General features: G+C 35.3%; 1 protein-coding gene across 1 annotated transcript in view; it reads right to left on the bottom strand.

Annotated features, from left to right (window-relative positions):
• The window catches only part of LOC128215121 (phospholipid-transporting ATPase ABCA1-like), a 48,739-nt gene extending 27,224 nt beyond the window's left edge, over positions 1 to 21,515 (bottom strand). Inside the window, exons 1-13 of the mRNA XM_052921842.1 lie at positions 21,450 to 21,515; positions 18,736 to 18,835; positions 15,879 to 16,020; positions 12,034 to 12,167; positions 11,604 to 11,719; positions 9,547 to 9,735; positions 9,238 to 9,315; positions 8,729 to 8,984; positions 4,791 to 4,933; positions 4,040 to 4,156; positions 3,147 to 3,365; positions 2,549 to 2,754; positions 748 to 921 (exon numbers count right to left, since the gene is read on the bottom strand). Coding sequence (XP_052777802.1) covers positions 748 to 921; positions 2,549 to 2,754; positions 3,147 to 3,365; positions 4,040 to 4,156; positions 4,791 to 4,933; positions 8,729 to 8,984; positions 9,238 to 9,315; positions 9,547 to 9,735; positions 11,604 to 11,719; positions 12,034 to 12,167; positions 15,879 to 16,020; positions 18,736 to 18,835; positions 21,450 to 21,515 — 1,940 coding nt within the window. The remainder of the gene's footprint in view (positions 1 to 747; positions 922 to 2,548; positions 2,755 to 3,146; positions 3,366 to 4,039; positions 4,157 to 4,790; positions 4,934 to 8,728; positions 8,985 to 9,237; positions 9,316 to 9,546; positions 9,736 to 11,603; positions 11,720 to 12,033; positions 12,168 to 15,878; positions 16,021 to 18,735; positions 18,836 to 21,449) is intronic.
• Between the last annotated feature and the right edge of the window lie 752 nt (positions 21,516 to 22,267).

Below are 22,267 nucleotides of genomic sequence, written 5' to 3'. Positions count from 1 at the left end.
CAACAAACATGCACGCACACAACCACACATTAGGCCCCTTGCATGCTACAACAAACATGCACAACAATACATTAGGCCCCTTGCATGCTACAACAAACATGCACACAACAACACATTAGGCCCCTTGCATGTTTCAACAAACATGCACGCACACAACCACACATTAGGCCCATTGCATGCTTCAACAAACATGCACAACAACACATTAGGCCCCTTGCATGCAACAACAAACATGCACACAACCACACACAAGTCCCCTTGCAGGCTACAACAAACATGCACACAACCACACATTAGACCCCTTGCAGGCTACAACAAACATTCACACAACCACACATTAGGCCCCTTGCAGGTTACAACAAATATTCAAAAAACCACACATTAGGCCGATTGCAGGCTACAACAAACATGCACAACCACACATTAGGCCCCTTGCAGGCTGCAACAAACATGCACAACCACACATTAGGCCCATTGCAGGCTGCAACAAACATGCACACAACCACACATTAGGCCAATTGCTGGCTGCAACAAACATACACAACCACACATAAGGCCCCTTGCTGGCTGCAACAAACATACACAACCACACATTAGGCCCCTTGCAGGTTACAACAAGCATGCACACAACCACACATTTGGCCCCTTGAAGGCTACAACATAAGCGGTTATTATATCCAGATGCCTAATTCGCATATGCGTACACAATCAACCAAATGCGATATGTGTACACATGGCTCAACTCACTTGTCCTCAATATAACACGGGTAAGGAAACTGTTGCGCAACAATCCCGACAGAGCGGTTCATCCCTGTCTGAAGACGAACTATACCATTCTCAACCATGTCTTGTATGTATGCATACCCATACATAAATGCTTTCAGACGCCAGGGCTCGGCCCTAGGACCAGGTTTGGGATGTCTGCAAAGCAAGTCGGTTGAAATCATTTCTTACATCAAACAAATAGTGGAAATGCTTAAAACAAAGCTCTAGACAGAAGTCTATATATTTTTTAATTTTTTTTTAATTTTTGAGTGTGTGTTGAGGTTACAATTTACGATAACCTTTGCCAATGCTCAATTTTATAAATAATTTCATCTAACCCAATCACTGAACATTCTTATATAAAATCTGAACTATATAGACAATTCTTGCATAAAGAGTTAAATGATCTGCTTTGTAAATTAATGTCGATTTCACTTTTATGGATAACACTTGACTAATCAAATATATTTTATGTCCACAATAGATTTAAATATTCTCAACAAATAAATATACGTAAATAAACTGTGATTTAGCAATTACGTGTATATTATGTTATGACATGTTGGTACTATTGCACAGAAAAGTTTAACAGGCATGTCCGTAGTCCAAAAGAAACATTTCTGTCCCTAGGTATAACACACCAAAACAACTTTTTAAACACGAAAAAATGATCTACGAAATTATCAACATGCTTTAAAGCTGCACACTCACAGATATACCATTTTTACATTATTTAAAAAAAATTGTCTTGGAATGAGCAATTATCTGCAAACGAATAATATTTGATTGCTTACAAAAACAATCAGATCGTAGATTTTCATTATTTCCGTTTGAAAATTAATGTTTTATGGCTTAAACCGTTACTAACGGTTAATTTTTTTTTTTTTAAAACACCACTTTTTGAACTTAAATATAAAAATCTGCGATCAAATATTTTGTCAGCAGTCTTAAATATCTGGTTTCCATGGATTTTCGCAAAAATTGGCTCCTTCCAAAAGTTGTCTAAACGTTTAACCTGTGAGAGTGAAGCTTTAAATTAACTACTATTGCTTATGTTTAAACATAATTGTATGAAATTATTATATGGCTTCTTTGCCCATAGAAAGCACTTCTATCCAAAAGAAACAAACAAACAACAACAACACTTTTACACAGCAAAGTAACAAAGAAATACGCTAAAAAATGATCCCAATGTTTAAATTAATTCAAAACATTTTTGGAATAAAGGGTAAAGTTTAAAGTGACACTCTTATTAAAAATTAATACATACAAATGATTAACAAAAACAATTGAGTGATATATTTTTTATCTACTTACTAAATAGTGCAGTTTTGAAAAATTGTAATTACTGGTAACAAGATTGTAACCGTGTATTTAATAGCAGAAAGCGCAAATGATAATAAATGATTGGTGAATGCTAAAAAAATAATGAGGTCTACTAGTCTCATAAGGTAAAAATATCATGTTTTATGCTCATTTCTTTCAAATTAAACACAGTATCCTTCATAAGAACCAATGTTTTTGACATTTATTTTATCCTTTTACGAATATTAAAACAATATTATTAAATGTGGTAAATCTTATTTGGGAGTAAGAGTGCATCTTCAAATATTGATGTCTGTGTAAACATTTACGCAGGATCACAATAAAATAAGACTCCAAATGTTTTAATTAAAAAGATGCTGTTCAATGGATCAAAACATAGCCAGTCAATTAATATAAAAAGCTAATTAGACATGAAGAAATCCATTAAAAGTAAACCATTGGAAAGATAGTTACGTACTTGTTTCTAATCTTCTTGGTGGAGTCAACTTTGTTCTTGTCCATTCGTATCTTGTACTGGACCTTGGTGGGTAGCAGGGTGGAGGATGCGTCAATGTTTTCAAACTCGATGGCCGCCCAGAACAGGCCTTTCTCAATCAAGGTGAGCCCATCTTTCATAAGGTCATCTGTATTGTTGTAGCCGATAAACTTGTCGAAGTTGAAACACTTCAATGTATAAAAAATTATATATATTTTTAGCGAACATTTAAATTGTTTGTGAAAAGAAAACCATTTCATTATCATCCTTGACATTTAAGGATGTTTTTTTAGGGTTTCTGAGATAAAAATAATGTTTTTCTTAAAAGGAACAAAGCTGATGAAGGTATTTTGCTTTCTTTATTTTATAGAACAATTGTTTATTTTTAGGAAAATTTCAAATTAAGCAAACACAAAGCATTTTTCCCAAATCACCTACTCAAACCTGTGGGAAAAAACACCAACATATGACCCTCCCAAAACCGTTGGAAAACACCTATATAAGTATGATCCTCTCATAAAAGGCTTATATTTTTTAATCATTTCTACCAAACAAGACTAGAATCTAAAGCCAAACCTACACTCAAATAGTCAGCACCGAATTCAAACAACTCGTTTGTGAAGTTTAATGACTTTCTCCAATCATACAAGGTTTCATTCGGCCCGTTGTTGAGGTACTGCTTCAGGAATGAGCAGGTTTCAGAGGCGTTAAACATGGAACTGACTTCACTCTTCTCAGTTACCATGAAACGAGCTGCCGCTAACGCTACTGTCTCACACATGTTACTGTCAACAATACTCTAAAAGAAAGACATGAAAGTATAATAAGAAGTTACAACATATACATGGTGTATGCAAAATGTCACTTAATGTGACAACTGCAACTACATTCTCTGAACAGTCTCAACAAGGTCAACAAGGTCGAGAAGGATTGCATTTTGTAACCTACACCAGGCTAAACAAGAACATTATAATAGGAATAACCTGGTTTTTATTCTTTTTAATGACATTTGAAAAACAAACAATTAAGCTGAATGTTAGTTTTTCAAATCTCCCTTTGCCGCTGCTCGACAAGGAAGATTTACGGCGTAGGAAATTGAGAACAAATAGGAATTGCTATAGTACCATGTAACTTTCATCTATTCGGGGAAAGCTGTTTTTAAAGCTGCACTCTCACAGATTGACCATTTTAACAACTTTTTTTGTCTTGAAAAGAGCAAATTTTTGCGTAAATATCTATACACCAATGATATAAGATTGCTGACAAAAATCAGATCGTAGTTTTTCATATTTCCGTTCGAAAACTATTGTTTTATGGCTTAAACCGTTACTAACGGTTTAAGAAAAATGCATAAAACATCAATTTTTGAACTTAAATATAAACATCTGCGATATGATTTTTGTCAGCAGTCTTTTATAACTGGTTTCCATGGATTTTCGCAAAAAGTGGCTTCTCACACCTTATATTACTCACTCTAAGGGCCTCTACGGCATCACTGTTGTTAAGGAAGAGAAAAACCTCCGGGGAATACAGTTCCCATGACGATGCAAGGTTACGAAGGTTCTGAAGGTCACGGAAAAACTGCTGGGTCTGTAAGTGTTAAGTTAGTTAGTCATTTTGAAGACTGTAATAGAAAATAAAACATTTAGATTTAAAGCGATAATATCACGTGGTAAACTATTTGTCTTAAACATTAAAGTTAGACTAACCTGGTGTTTTATAAAACTGCGATTGTTTTTTGTTTAGCAAAATGATGAACACGACCTTGCCCTTTAAGTTACTCCAAGATACACTCTTACTCCCAAATAAGATTTACCACAATTTTTAAAATTGTTTTGATATACCAAAAAGGATGAATAAATGTTGAAAACAATGATTCTTATGAAGGATGTCGTGTTTAATTTGAAAGAAATGTGCATAAAACACGGTATTTCTTTATTATGAAACGATAGTAGATCACAGTAAAATCTTTTAGCATTCACCAACCATGTAATACTTTTTGCGTTTTAGCTATTAAATACACGGTTATAATCTTGTTATCGGAAAATAATATTTTCCACGAATGCATCATTTGGTAAGTAGTTAAAGATTAATCACTCAAAATGTATGTTTGTTATATATGTGTACGTATTGATTTTTAATAAGAGGGTGACTTTAAGAATTCATAAATATAAGTCATGATTTCATTTTTTCTGTCTCCTTGCAGCCGCCCCAAATGACTCACAGTATTGATGATCTTCCTTGTGTTGATATTGTCCGGGTAGTACAGGATACAGCCTCGTACAAACGGTTTGATCTGTTCCCACAAAACGCGAGTTTGTACGCTTCTTGTCTCCAACTCCAAGAACAGGTCCTGACAGTGTTGAGCTATACAAACACATAAATGTTTGATTACATCTTAAAGCTGCACTCTCACAAATTGAACGTTTTGACAACTTTTTATTTTATTTTTTGTCTTGGAACGAGTCAATTTATGCGAAAATGCATGGAAACCAGTGATATATGACTGCTGACAAAAAAATCAGATCACAGATGTTCATTTTTAAGTTCAAAAAATGATGTTTTATGCATTTTTCTTAAACCGTTATTAACGCTTGGCCATTAAAATTAATTTTCGAACAGAAAGATGAAAATCTGCGATCTGATCTTTTGTCAGCAGTCTTATATCACTAGTTTGCAGATATTAAGGCCAAATTTGTCTCATTCAAAGATAAAAAAAAATAAAAAAAGTTGTCAAATTGGTAAATCTGTGAGAGTGCAGCTTTAATCAGGTGGTGTTTGTAACGTGTATCTATAAGCTGGAAAGCTATACATATAACATTCACAGGGCAACACTGAAGTACAAATACATCAAGTTTCACTTACCTTAGGCATGAGCAACAACAATTTGGTAAGTATTCGTAATTAGTAACATTGACTTTGGTTTTGTGTTTTATACAGTTCATAATTTTCTGGCACTTAATATTGCTATTGAAAGAGGGCAAAAACAAAGGTGATTTATCAGGAAAGCCTTCATTGCAGCTGTACCTATACAAGATGACTCATGGGCATCTATTCTATTTTAAAGTGTAGCTGTTGAATATAAAACGAAGACGCCTTAACTTACATGTCCTTTTCATGCACTTATTGTTTCTAGATGCATCGGACAAATTCTCAGTTTGGTAATCTGAAATAATAACATACTTTTAAATGCAATATTTTTCTTATCATAATGTTCATGACAATGCAATATATTTATTAATATTATACAGGTATTTGCAAATGCAATATACTTTATATCATTCATCTTTACATAAACTGTATTACATATAACATAGAATAAAGATAATTTATTTTCAGTATGCTTCGAAAATTGTCTATAATTGTTTTTTCACTTACAAGCGCATATGCTAACATGATGGTAAAATATTTTCTATTAACAACAGAAAGATGACTGTTTTTTACATATGTTTTAAGCGAGAATATAGTCGCCGCTTTGTCCATCCGTCCCTCACACGTTTGTCCCGAGAATGACTTAAAAACCAATAAGGTACTTCAAAAATTTGATACAAAGGCCGATATAAACAACCGTTGTGCACAAACACTATACAAAGGCCGATATAAACAACCGTTGTGCACAAAAACTATACAAAGGCCGATATAAACAACCGTTGTGCACAAACACTATTTTACTTGTCTCAAATATTGACTGCATATACAGTGTTCAAGAAACATAACTTTTTGTTATTTTATTTGTAATTGCCCTATTTTCATTTTTTTTTTAAATATTGAACATATTTTTATAACTCCGACTGGTTTTTAAATAAACAATTTTTTTTATCTGATCTTATGTGACTGTTTTTCTGGTCAAATTTGCATTTTCCCATAATTGTTCGTGTCTGCTCTTTTACGAGTGCTTTCTTAATCACTTGACCCAAATCCTCTCAACATTGAACAAAAGTGATTATGATGATAATTGTCGTGCTTCTTTCTACAAAAAACACCTTTGTCATATGTATTCACATACTTTTGTTTAAAATAACAATTAAAAATGTCCGCGTCAAGTTCTTCAAATGGTTGTTTGTGGATAAAAAACAAGATTATGAAAGAACTCATGGAAAAAAATATACAGAGATTGATGCTTGATTTTTTTTTTCAAATGGCATGTTTAGTATCAAAATAATAAAATTTCGAACAACAATGCAGCTCAACAGAAGTTTGAAAAATAATGCAAAATAAAACAACATACACGAATAATGAAACTAATATGATGATAAGTTAAAACTTATCTAATGTATAATTATTAGGTGGCTTCAAAATCAAAACATATCTCAAAATAGACGGAGCCACAGGAGACTTTGAAAACATATTAATATCCTAATTACATATCAAATACATTTTAGATCTATTTTTGCTCTTCGTCGATGAAACAAAAACAAAAAACTCCTTAAAAAGATATGTACGGATTGAAATCATCATATCCTAGGGTTTTAGCCAAGTTTTGAACATGTTAGGGTGCTGCCGAAAAGGGTTAGGATGCTTAGGGTGAAAAGGGCTCATTGTATCGGGCTGTGAAGAACTTAAATATTATAAACATGTTAAGAATGTGTTTTACTGAATTAGTTTTAGGTTTCAACTACCAGATATATTGATTGTGAATGTAGTCATACTCATATTATAAGCTTAAACAAATAAAGTAAATATTGTATTATCTTAAGCAATTCTAAGATGATAATCTGGGGCACATGTTGGTCTCATGACCGCAGAGAGGTGGCATCAAAAAGTACGGGATGCAAAATACTTATACAAATCTTTAGCTTAAACCCTATATCCATTTTCCTCCTGTCATGCTTCATATAGAAGAACCATGAATGTAAGGAACTGCACACATATGACCAACACACACATCTTCCCCCTGTCATGGTTCATATAGAAGAAATACCCCCCCCCCCCCAAAAAAAAAAAAGAAAAGAAAAAGAAAAAAAGAACTGCAAACACATGATCAACGTACACATCTTTCTCCTGTCATAATATATATACAAGAATAATTACTGTAAGGAACTGCACACATATGATCAACATACTCTTCTTCCTCCTGTCATGGTTCATATAGAAGAAATAACTCCTGTACACATACGATCACTATATTCATCTTCCTTCTGTCATGGTCCATATAGAAACAAACAATCAGATTCGTTGAATTGATATACCCCGCCTGATAAGGCGAAGAAAAAGAACGGAAATGAAGTGTTGGTAAAATAATCCAACCGAAACATGCAATAGAACTGCAGAGTGATTGACTCGTATGAACGTTGGATATGAGATACGAAATTGTTTGAAACTGTATGAAATAAAAACATTTCGTATATAGTATAGCATTCAGATTTGACCTAATAACCTAGTCTGTAACCTTTAGTTACCAAGTTTCAAATTAAGAAAATATTTCATTAAGGCAAACATTCTTAAGTTTCATGTAAAAAATTTATTGCGACCCAGGTTCAGATCTTATTTATCCCAGTTCCAACCTAGTCAATGATTGAATCAAGGAAAACATTCTTATTAAGTTGCATAAATATTGGACCAGAAATATGCCTCCAGTATGGAAACACCATTTTAGCTTAAACATAGTGACCTAGTTTTTGACGTCTTTTAAACCACTTTTAAAATGCATCAAAATTTTCATCACAAGTAACATTATGTCCAAGTTTGAACACAATCTGACCGATCATTACCATGATATGGTTCTAGACATTAAATCTAAGATTCAACCATGTGACCTGATTTTTATTACATGTGACACAGTTTTAAATTTGTCCAAGAGTTCATCAAGAAAAAAGTCTGATTAAATTTGGTGAATATTGGACACTATAAAGTGTCTCTAATTTGACAGAATGACCTAGTTTTGACCCCATTTGACATACGTTAACAAGCGGTCGAGATTTCATCAAGGGGAACATTTTGAGTTTTGACAAGTTTTAACCTGATCTGACCAATCGCTACAAAAATATGGTTCCTGGCGGACGGAAAGACAAAAACGAAACCACACCCCTATTCCGAAACCTTTAGTTCGGTGGGGATAATAATTTTTTGTATGAACTATACACATACCATTAAGACATTTATCTTCCTCGTGGTATGGTGTATATAGAAACAAATAACTCATATAAAGAACTTAACAAATACCATCGCCATATTCCCCCTCCACCTGTTGGTAGGGAGTCACCGGCGTCGGCTGCTCGTCCGGTTTGAGGTTGTTGACGTTATCCTCAATGACATTCAAGAGAGAACCTTTTCGTCCGCAAACGAACGTCCCCATGCTGTCCGCCATACTCACAGGCTTGCCGGTGGTGTTCTGGATCTGGGAAGTCTGGTTCTGTAGTTGCTGTATCACCTTGTAGAGGTTGTAGAATGGCTGGCGCCATTCCGGGTCTGTCATCATCTACAAATACCACCAGAAAGTTATTATTTAGAGATAATAAACCTTATAAAAAGGAGTTTCTAACACAAACGGTTTGCATCAAAAGAACTAAAATATGAAATATCGAAACAACTACCAGAAATGTTACAACAGTAAAATTTCCTTTCAAATTATTCCACTTTAAATAATGCACCTTTTTATTGATCCATGCTTATCATAAATGACTGCATATTAAATAAAAAAATGAATACAGCAAGACAACTGTTAATCTTACTTTAATATTCAAGTCAAGTATCTGTTCAAGCAATTCCTTCATAGAGTGGTTTGTGTTCTGTTGTACAAAGTTTTCAAACTGAAAATAAATATATATATATATATATGTATACAATTCATTGATCATGGTTTTAATTAATTTGATAGAATTCAAGGTATTCCGCATAATTCAAATGTTAGTAAGTGATAAATCTATCCTTACCGAAGTTCTGAAACCTAAGGCGTTGAAATCCTGCAGAAAAGCATGAAACACTTCTCTAAACTGTTGAGTGGTCAGGTTACATAACTGATCATGTACATATTTTGATACTGTCTCGTTTGGAAAGCGTAGTATCTGGTCCAAGCCATTTTGATTGCACACATCTGTCCGTATGGTGTCTGTGATGTCGTTGACGATCGCACTTGTATCCGTGCCAGATTGAATTACACTAGGGTCCTTGGACCGGAAGGCATTCACAATAAAGAAAGCTGATATTGGATCAAGCCCTTCCTTCAAAACCTGAAAGAATTTAGAAGAACAAATCACCTCGCTATTGAGGTATTTACAAAATGGGAATGGCTTGATTGACCTCAACTGCATTGGGAATTTGTCAGTAATAAACCTCAATTATAACTTGGAGTTGACAAACCTCAATTATAACTGGGAGTTGACAAACCTCAATTATAACTGGGAGTTGACAAACCTCAATTATAACTGGGAGTTGACAAACCTCAATTATAACTGGGAGTTGACAAACCTCTACTGAGTTAACAACCCTCAATTATAACTGGGAGTTGACAAACCTCAATTATAACTGGGAGTTGACAAACCTCTACTGAGTTAACAACCCTCAATTATAACTGGGAGATGACAAACCTCAATTATAACTGGGAGATGACAAACCTCAATTATAACTGGGAGTTGACAAACCTCTACTGAGTTAACAACCCTCAATTATAACTGGGAGATGACAAACCTCAATTATAACTGGGAGTTGACAAACCTCAATTATAACTGGGAGTTGACAAACCTCTACTGAGTTAACAACCCTCAATTATAACTGGGAGATAACAAACCTCAATTATAACTGGGAGTTGACAGACTTCAATTATAACTGGGAGTTGACAAACCTCAATTATAACTGGGAGATAACAAACCTCAATTATAACTGGGAGATAACAAACCTCAATTATAACTGGGAGATAACAAACCTCAATTATAACTGGGAGATGACAACCCTCAATTATAACTGGGAGATGACAAACCTCAATTATAACTGGGAGCTGACAAACCTCAATTATAACTGGGAGTTGACAAATCAAAGATGGTAACGCTAAACATGTGTGGATTCGACGTTGTTGATGTGTCAATGTTATCATATATAATGCATGATATAATAAACTTACTCTACTGTATTGCTATAAATAACACTAGCGGTAATCGCAGCCACAATATGACAAAAATAAGTAAGTCAAATATCAATCTCAACTCATTTCAAAATATAAACAAAATATTTCGTATATGTTTTACACTTTTTCAAAACGCATTCTCTCATAAAAATATTTAGTGAAAACTTTGGTTAAGACAAACATACTTTACAGAGAATATTTTTATTGAGTGCATTGTATTTGTTAACAATTTATTGTTTTTTTTTCTTTGAAGTATTGACAACTTTTTTAAAGGTGCACTCTTACTCCGAAATAAGACACAATTGTTTTAAAATACCAAACAGGATGAATAAATGTCGAAAACAATGGTTCATATGAAGGATACCGAGTTTAATTTGAAAGAAAGGTGCAGAAAACACGGTATTTCTACTATATGGGACTAGTAGATCACAACTGGGAGTATTAGTCCCAGATCACAGTTAATCTTTTAACACTCACCAATCATTTAATATTTTTGCTCTTTCAGCTATTAAATACACGGTCACAATCTTGTTATCAGTAATCAATATTTACCATCAGTAGTTAAAGGTTTAACACTCAACATTTATATTTGATAAACACGTGTGTGTATTGATTTAGATTAAGAGTGTCACTTTAAAGTAAAACAATATTTTTTAAAGCATATTATGTTTCTATGTGGTAAAATGAGTTGAGTCTGAGATTAAAATCTGACTTGAGTATTATTGTGATGTCGGGACCTTGTCATTCAGAACATACACTTACAGCACATGTTAATCAGTTGCTGGATTGACAATGATACAAGTTAGATACTTGTAGTAACACAAAATATCATTGTTAATAAGATTTCATAGTATAATCAAAATTGATGTACATTATGTTTTATATTGTTTTTACAGTGGATGCAAGTTATATATTTCCTTATCCATATCTTTTGTTTATGAGTATATAAACTTTGGAAAAAAATGTAGTTTCCGTTACCGTCCTATTGCTGACTGCCTCTATAAGCCAGTTGGTTGTGTTAGATGACACGAGGCCATTCAATGTGGACGTCAGGTTTTGTCGATCTGGAAGGAAACTCCCTATGTCCAATGTACCTGAAATTTATATGGCAAAATAAAACAAAACTATAAATAGGTAATAGTATTTGAATAGGTGACTCATAATGTGGGAGAAACTACAAAACCAGGTTAGTTTAATACATGCACATACTAATAGAAAATAATCAGGCTTGATTATGAAGTTATATTACATACCTCTTCCTTTAATGCAATAACTTACAGTAAAACAACATTTAGTTCAGACGATTTTTAACTTATTAATTCCGGTTTACAAGTCTATTTTTAATGATTTTTTGAAATTTCCAACCCCAAATGTAATATGTTTTTTTTTAAACGTGTAGTCGCCTTACCCACTGCTTGGCCATCCCGTATGAGCCTCAACAACTCCCCGTACACGGACAGGTCATGAACAAGGTCACTTATCAAGGTCATGTCTGCTTGGTCTTCCAAAATATCCTTTAATGCAGTTATTGCTCCGGCTAGACTGAAAATAGAAGAAGTATATTGATATAAACTGTGAGCATCATTTCAATAAATAGATTAGCCAGTGTTGACAAGTAACATCCCTTTTAAGATGTGACGTCAAACACATATAAAATAGTGATGTATGCCTATTTACTATGCCTATTATTTTATCAAAACAATGGAATGAATGTAACATAGACCCGATTGTTCAGAACTTTGTTGAAGTTAACAACGTTATTAACATCATCGTTGTTAATTTCAAATCAGTATTGTTCTGTAAGTTTCATGGATACATTTATGATCTGCAGTATTCCTAACAAGAGTTGAGACAACTGTTTCAGCTGAACTTGGTGTATTTAAATATACGAGCACATCAGCAAATATTTCACCTTTAAAAGTCAACAACGATGTCGTTAATCCCCTTGTTAACTTTAACATGGTTCTGAGCAATCGAGCAAAGTGTGTTAGATTTTAATGATATTAGCTTTTTAAAAAACATTTTATCAAAATATAGTGTTGACTTGACAATTTTGCCAAGAAGACGAGGTCATGTTAGATCCGCCAAAAGACAACATTCAGACTCGACATTTTATACAACAGTCACACGCGACATTTCATACAACAGTCGCACTCGACATTTTATGCAACAGTCACACTCGACATTTCATCCAACAGTCGCACTCGACATTTGATGCAACAGTCACACTCGACATTTCATCCAACAGTCACACTCGACATTTCATACAACATTCACAGTCGACATTTCATCACCAGTCACACTCGACATTTCATACATCAGTCAAACTGGACATTTCATGCAACAGTCAAACTCGACATTTCATGCAACAGTCAAACTCGACATTTCATACATCAGTCAAACTCGACATTTAATGCAACAGTCAAACTCGACATTTCATACAATAGTCACACTCGACATTTCATGCAACAGTCACATGCTTCATTTCAGGCAACAGTCAAACTCGACATTTCATACAACAGTCACACACTTCATTTCAGGCAACATTCAAACTCGACATTTCATACAACAGTCACACTCGATATTTTATACTAAAGTCACACTCTACATTTCAAACAACAGTCACACTCACAATTCATACAACAGTCACATTCGACATTTTATACTACAGTCACACTCACCAATTCATACAACAATCACCTCGACATTTCAAACAACAGTCACACTCACAATTCATACAACAGTCACACTCACAATTCATACAACAGTCACACTCACCAATTCATACAACAATCACACTCGACATTTTAAAATGCAGTCACACTCGACATTTCAAACAACAGTCACACTCACCAATTTATACAACAGTCACACTCACAAATTCATACAACAATGATACTCGACATTTCATACATCAGTCACACTCGACATTTCATATAACAGTCACACTCGACATTTCAAACAACAGTCACACTGGACATATTATACAACAGCCACACTCACAAATTCATACAACAATGACACTCGACATTTCAAACAACAGTCACACTCGACATTTTATATAACAGTCACACTGGACATTTCCTACAACAGTCACACTGGACATATCATACAACAGTCACACTCGACATTTTATACAACAGTCAAACTCGACATTTCCTACAACAGTCACACTTACCAAACTTACCAAAATTATACAAAAATCACACCTAACATTCTTTAAAACATTCAGACTCAACATTCCATACAACAGTCACACTCAACATTCCATACAAGAGTCACACTTAACAGTTCATACAAGAGTCACACACAACATTCTATACAACATTTAGACTCAAAATAGCATACAACAGTCACACTCACAAATTCATACAACAGTCACACTCACCATTCCATACAACAGTCACACTCAATAATTCATACAACAGTCACAATGACCATTCCATACAACAGGCACACTCATCAATTCATACAACAGTCACACTCACCATTCCATACAACAGGCACACTCATCAATTCATACAACAGTCACAATGACCATTCCATACAACAGTCACGCTCACCATTCCATACAACAGGCACACTCATCAATTCATACAACAGTCACACTCACCATTCCATACAACAGGCACACTCATCAATTCATACAACAGTCACACTCACCATTCCATACAACAGGCACACTCATCAATTCATACAACAGTCACACTCACCATTCCATACAACAGGCACACTCATCAATTCATACAACAGTCACACTCACCATTCCATACAACAGGCACACTCATCAATTCATACAACAGTCACAATGACCATTCCATACAACAGTCACGCTCAGAAATTAATACAGCAATCAGACTTAAACAACATTCAGACTTAACACTTCATACACCATTCAGATTGAACAGTTCATAGAACATTCAACCTCAACAATTCATATACCATACAGACATAACAGCTCATAGAACATTCAACCTCAACAATTCATATACCATACAGACATAACAGTTCATAGAACATTCAACCTCAACAATTCATATACCATACAGACATAACAGTTCATAGAACATTCAACCTCAACAATTCATATACCATACAGACATAACAGTTCATAGAACATTCAACCTCAACAATTCATATACCATACAGACATAACAGTTCATAGAACATTCAACCTCAACAATTCATATACCATACAGACATAACAGCTCATAGAACATTCAACCTCAACAATTCATATACCATACAGACATAACAGTTCATAGAACATTCAACCTCAACAATTCATATACCATACAGACATAACAGTTCATAGTTCATTCAAGCTCAACAATTCATATACCATACAGACATAACAGTTCATAGTTCATTGTACCTCAATTTTGCAAACATCACACTGAATCAGCATTTCATAAACCTTTCAGACTCAACATTTCATGCAGCATTCAGACTTAACATTTTATACCATATTCATACTCGATATCAGACTCATACAACATTTAAACTTGATATTTTAACGGGTTCGAAGTTTTGTTTGATGTCACCAAACCACGCTGTCATTTACAGTTGTGCCTTTTGTGTACTGTCAGTCACACAAGTGACACAACCACAAACTATTCATTACGTCAAAACCTCACATTTTTTGCAACGCTAGTTAATATGTATGCCTTGTTCACCAGTTAATGTTCTTTACATAAATATAATTACAGTCGAACCTCGTTGGCTCGAACTCCCAGGGACCGGCGAAAATACCCCGAGCCTTGGAAAAATTCGAGCCAAGCTTGATTTTTAACCTTCAGTATAAAGAAATCGGTCCTCTAAATCAAGTTCGAGTCAACGAGGAATTTGGGTCAACCGAGTTCGAGAAAACGGATTTCGACTGTATGAGCACCACAACGCCAACCGTATAGCCACGAAGATTGTAACCGTAGTCCGTGTGTGATTTATTTTAATTGTTTTTTTTACTAAATAATGTTTTATAGTTAATTATTTTGATTTAAACAAGCTTCTCCAATCTGTTCTTTTTTAATTTAAGTTTTAAATTAAACGTTTAATTCATTATCTGTGCCTTCTCGTACACCAGAGCGGTGATGCTGTTATGCGTTCTGATTGGTCGACGATGACATCAGAAAGATCATCTATTTAAAGATTTGCACTCGATTTTGCAGCAATTGAATCAGAGGTTAGAATTATCATAATCAAACCTTTGATAAATCAGAACGAGTCTGTGTTGAAGATTATTCCATTTCTTACCCTGTGTTGCCGAACGGGTTAGCGGCCCCTGGTAGCTCACTCTGGGTTGGGTTGTTGTGACATTGGTTATCGTAGGTGCACATGCAAGACTGCAGGAACGGCACAATACCTGCCGACGGCATTGCCTTCCCGTCAAAATGACCTGCAGAAACAGCATTGCGGTTCTTAATGATAATACAAACTTAAATATTCGACAAAATATAGGCTTCAGAAATATCAAAATTGCCGCAGAAATGTAAACACATCAGGAGGGTTAGGTAACTTATGTCCAAACTAGCATCCAAATTGTAATATATCACAGAGCTAAGCTCGAATCCTATTTTAAAAAACAAAACAATGAGCAACCAAACCGTAAAATTTTGATTTACTAAAACCTTATTCTTAAAGTTTCGAGTTTCCAGGCTTGTTTTGCGTGTATGAATGTCAGGTCTGGTGAGGTTACTCACAAGCTGTGTGTATGAATGTCAGGTCTGGTGAGGTTACTCACAAGCTGTGTGTATGAATGTAAGGTCTGGTGAGGTTACTCACAAGCTGTGTGTATGAATGTAAGGTCTGGTGTGGTCACTCACAAGCTGTGTGTATGAATGTAAGGTCTGGTGTGGTTACTCACAAGCTGTGTGTATGAATGTAAGGTCTGATGTGGTCACTCACAAGCTGTGTGTATGAATGTAAGGTCTGGTGTGGTTACTCACAAGCTGTGTGTATGAATGTAAGGTCTGGTGTGGTTACTCACAAGCTGTGTGTATGAATGTAAGGTCTGGTGTGGTTACTCAAAAGCTGTGTGTATGAATGTAAGGTCTGGTGTGGTTACTCACAAGCTGTGTGTATGAATGTAAAGTCTGGTGTGGTTACTCACAAGCTGTGTGTATGAATGTAAGGTCTGGTGTGATTACTCATAAGCTGTTTGTATGAATGTCAGGTCTTGTGGTCACTCACAAGCTGTGTGTATGAATGTAAGGTCTGGTGTGGTTACTCACAAGCTGTATGTATGAATGTAAGGTCTGGTGTAATTACTCACAAGCTGTGTGTATGAATGTAAGGTCTGGTGTGGTTAGTCACAAGCTGTGTGTATGAATGTAAGGTCTGGTGTGGTTAGTCACAAGCTGTGTGTATGAATGTCAGGTCTGGTGTGGTTAGTCACAAGCTGCGTGTATGAATGTCAGGTCTGGTGTGGTTAGTCACAAGCTGCGTGTATGAATGTCAGGTCTGGTGTGGTTAGTCACAAGCTGTGTGTATGAATGTCAGGTCTGGTGTGGTTAGTCACAAGCTGCGTGTATGAATGTCAGGTCTGGTGTGGTTAGTCACAAGCTGCGTGTATGAATGTCAGGTCTGGTGTGGTTAGTCACAAGCTGCGTGTATGAATGTCAGGTCTGGTGTGGTTACTCAGGTCTGGTGTGGTTACTCACAAGCTGCGTGTATGAATGTCAGGTCTGGTGTGGTTACTCACAAGCTGCGTGTATGAATGTCAGGTCTGGTGTGGTTACTCACAAGCTGCGTGTATGTATGTCAGGTCTGGTGTGGTTACTCACCAGCTGCGTGTATGAATGTCAGGTCTGGTGTGGTTACTCACCAGCTGCGTGTATGAATGTCAGGTCCGGTGTGGTTACTCACAAGCTGCGTGTATGACTGTCAGGTCTGGTGTGATTAGTAACAAGCTGCGTGTGGTTACGCACAAGCTGTGTGTATGAATGTAAGGTCTGGTGTGGTTACGCACAAGCTGTGTGTATGAATGTCAGGTCTGATTAGTCACAAGGTGTGTGTATGAATGTCAGGTCTGGTGTGGTTAGTCACAAGCTGTGTGTATGAATGTAAGGTCTGGTGTGGTTAATCACAAGCTGTGTGTATGAATGTTTGGTCTGGTGTGGTTAGTCACAAGCTGTGTGTATGAATGTAAGGTTTGGTGTGGTTAGTCACAAGCTGTGTGTATGAATGTCAGGTCTGGTGTGGTTAGTCACAAGCTGTGTGTATGAATGTCAGGTCTGGTTTGGTAAGTCACAAGCTGCGTGTATGAATGTCAGGTCTGGTGTGGTTACTCACAGGCTGCGTGTATGAATGTAAGGTCTGGTGTGGTTACTCACAAGCTGTGTGTATGAATGTCAGGTCTGGTGTGGTTACTCACAAGCTGCGTGTATGAACGTCAGGTCTGGTGTGGTAAGTCACAAGCTATGTGTATGAATGTCAGGTCTGGTTTGGTTACTCACAAGTTGCGTGTATGAATGTAAGGTCTGGTGTGGTTATTCACAGGCTGCGTGTATGAATGTAAGGTCTGGTGTGGTTAGTCACAAGCTGCGTGTATGAATGTAAGGTCTGGTGTGGTTAGTCACAAGCTGCGTGTATGAATGTCAGGTCTGGTGTGGTTACTCACAGGCTGCGTGTATGAATGTAATGTCTGGTGTGGTTAGTCACAAGCTGTGTGTATGAATGTAAGGTCTGGCGTGGTTAGTCACAAGCTGCGTGTATGAATGTCAGGTCTGGTGTGGTTAGTCACAAGCTGTGTGTATGAATGTCAGATCTGGTGTGGTTACTCACAAGCTGCGTATATGAATGTCAGGTCTGGTGTGGTTACTCACAAGCTGCGTGTATGAATGTCAGGTCTGGTGTGGTTACTCACAAGCTGTGTGTATGAATGTCAGGTCTGGTGTGGTTACTCACAAGCTGCGTGTATGAATGTCACGTCTGGTGTGGTTAGTCACAAGCTGTGTGTATGAATGTCAGGTCTAGTGTGGTTACTCACAAACTGCGTGTATGAATGTCAGGTCTGGTGTGGTTACTCACAAGCTGCGCGTATGAATGTAAGATCTGGTGTGGTTACTCACAAGCTGCGTGTATGAATGTAAGGTCTGGTGTGGTTACTCACAAGCTGCGTGTTTGACTCTTTCGTCTCGTGTTTTTACTCGAATAGAACACATGACCACAAACATAGCCAGTGGAAATATGATCTCTGCAACAAGACGCAACTGGAAATACAATAAAAATACACATGGTTGTACAATATAAAATATCGAATGTCGAGCTAGATTTCCGTCCAGCTCGACATTGCAGCTCAACATTGAATATTTCCTATATAATATCGAATGTCGAGCTAGAATTTCTTCCAGCTCGACATTTCAGCTCGACATTGGATATTTGCTATATTATATCGAATGTCGAGCTTGAATTCCGTCCAGCTCGACATTGCAGCTCGACATTTAATATTTGCTATATTATATCGAATGTCGAGCTAGAATTCCGTCCAGCTCGACATTGAAGACTTGCTATATATATCGAATGTCGAGCTAGAATTCCGTCCAGCTCGACATTGCAGCTCGACATTGAAGATTTGCTATATAATATCGAATGCCGATTGTCGATTGCCGATGGCTGTGCCAACTTCACACACATAAAATTATGCCCATTCATGTGATCAATATATATTCTTTCAAAAAACCTCTGCAGGGAGGCCTGCATTTTCTGGGAAATAAATTCCTCTGATAAATATTACGATAGGATACAATACCAGTGCTTCAACTCAGATGCGTCTCATACATAAATAGAAAAAAAACATTGTTGAAAATATATATTGTAAAACAAACCATCATTCCATTTGATAAATAAAGAAGTCGTTTTTGTGGGGGATGGGGAGGGGGGGGGGGGCGTTGCAATTAAATGTTTCACCTAATTGAGAAACAGCGCATGAATAACATTCAAAGCAGAGTTCATGATTATATAATATTATTTTATATTATATTGTATTATATTATATTATATTTAAGCAGAGTAACATTTTACGATGAAACCATCCAACTGTTTATTTCCCATGGTCCAGACATTTAGCTATGATCATTTTACAAGGTTCAAAACTAGAACAATAAAATCTCGTGTATTCCATATCCAAGTAAACGGACTACGTTTTAAAAACATTTAGCTGCACTCTCACAGATTGAACTTTTTTACTTTTTGTCTTGGAACGAGCCAATTTTTGCGAAAATACATGGAAACCAGTTATATAAGACTTCTGTCAAAAATCAGATCGCAGATTTTTATATATAAGTTCAAAAAACTATGTTTATGCATTTTTCTTAAACTGTTAGTAACGGTTTAAGCCATAAAACATTAATTTTCGAACGGAAATATGCAAATCTGCGATCTATTTTTTTGTCTGCAATCTTATACCATTGGTTTGCAAATATTTACGCAAAAATTTGCTCTTCCAAGACACAAAAAAAAGTTGTTAAAATGGTATATCTGTGAGAGTGCAGCTTTAATGACAAGTCTGAACATAGCATGAACATACATTTCAGCAAATTTTCTAGATTTTTTGTGAATATACATTTTGGCATATCATATAATAAAGGGTATTGTATTTTGTAAACTTATGCAATGCATCATTTCTTAATCACTGTAGATTCTAATTATAATGGCGGCGATCAGACTATTTTATCTTAATTGAAAAATACATGCCTAAAGGGGAAGTAATTACAGTACTGTTGACCGACGAACCATCACTGTACAACATGGTTCATCATCAAAAGAAAAAAGGAGTATAACACATATCCCTTATGTTATGATATTCAATTTTATATTTGCCATGTATTCAATCATATATTGAAAATGATTGTTCCAACATGTATACATATACGAAAGTCAAATAATATTCTTGTACTAACTTTGATAACTGCAATAGTACTTTTTCAGTTCATCCTTTATATGTCATTAATATTAGTCGCTCACTGCATAGTTTAGTTTTAATGTTGGTATATTTTTATGAAAACTTAACACAAAAATAGTAAAGTTTACGTGTTATAAAATATGTTCTTCTTCATCAAATCACATTGATCAACCAAATTACAACATGGTCAATATTCAATTTTACTTTTTTAATATAAATAGTTAACATCGCCGGGAGTGAAACGCTTATCGATAGCAATGGGTGATTTTTTGAAGCCTTCTTTTTAATCATCTACATAATTTTGATGACTAGTAAAAGTACTTTGTACACTTGATAACATATAGTTTCTGCAACATGCAACATGTAAAATATCGATGTGCTATAAATGCAGCATCTCAATATGAAATACTTCCAAATAAACAAAGAAGAAAAATTAATATTTATTGCCTACATACAATCTAAAATATCACTAACATCCGTGGTAAAATAAGATTGCTGAAAATAATAAATAACAATGAAAATATTATTTTAAAAGGTAATAACCCTCTATCTCTTCACAATAATGTTTCCCTTATGAAATCATATAACTCCAAAATATAATAACACATCAGTCAGTCGTCGAAATTAAACTTTTGAGTAAACAAAAATAAAAAAGTTTAACAAGCCCTGCTATATATATATATAGTTTATATACCCTTCATATAACTACAAAATATAATAACACATCGATCAATCATCGAAATTAGACTTTTAAGTAAACAAGAATAATAAAAGAAGTTCAACAAGCCCTGCTATATAAATCCTGAATTTGATCAAGTCCGGAAAGCATTTTACAGGTGATGAGCTTTTGGGCTTATGATACTTCCATTCAATCACCTTTAAAGATTTCTCTACAACTTCTTAATAAAGCATGTCTCACTCACCTTCTGCCGTTTCCGAAGTGTGAAATTTTTCCATAGGAGCAAACGGAGCTGGTTGAAAAATCCCATGCTTGCCCCTGTGTACAGCCCTCTGCTCCTTGGGGGAAAAACTCTATCACGTATTCCTACCCTTCTATGGAACCTTCTCTGTCAATTGTCAGTTGGCTCTGCTGCTATCCATCTGCAAGTAAATGTATATCAGACATATTTCATACTAAGGATTATGCTTAAGCCAAAGATCAGCGGTATACTTGATATATTTTTATATTTCATGCAAATTTTCTTTTATCAGTTGTCCGTAGAAGCAAACGATAAGATTACAATGGTTAATCATATTTTCATGATACTTCATGAGTATTTTGGAAAAAATAAATTTAAATGCATTACATGTTTACGTTAAAGTAGCCGTTAGTTTTCATATGCTATACAATATGTGTATACATGTAGGTCACTGTCCAGGAAGTATACATTCACACAGTAAACACAATTGAATAAACAGTAGTGTTAGTATTCCAAACTATAATAGACTTTTTTTACAATTTGTGCGCAAGTTGTTTACAAACAATTATTATTCACAATAATTAGACACATAACATAACATAATATTTCATAGGTTTATTGCAATAAAAGGCCTCGAGCTAAAAAAGGAAAAATTCAATACAAATACACTAGCATATTTTTAATTTTAAAAGTTTCCCCGAGGGGGGTCACACACCTTTCAGTCGATTATTTCGTTCATTCCAATTTCAATTTCCGCTTATATGTATGTATATATAAACATAAAATCACAGATACTTGACCACAACAGCTGTCCCAGACTT

Source organism: Mya arenaria, chromosome 13, assembly GCF_026914265.1.
Source record: "Mya arenaria isolate MELC-2E11 chromosome 13, ASM2691426v1".
NCBI lineage: Eukaryota > Metazoa > Mollusca > Bivalvia > Myida > Myidae > Mya > Mya arenaria.
The sequence above is the reverse complement of the archived record's forward strand: the minus strand, read 5'-3'. Positions and strand labels throughout refer to the sequence as shown.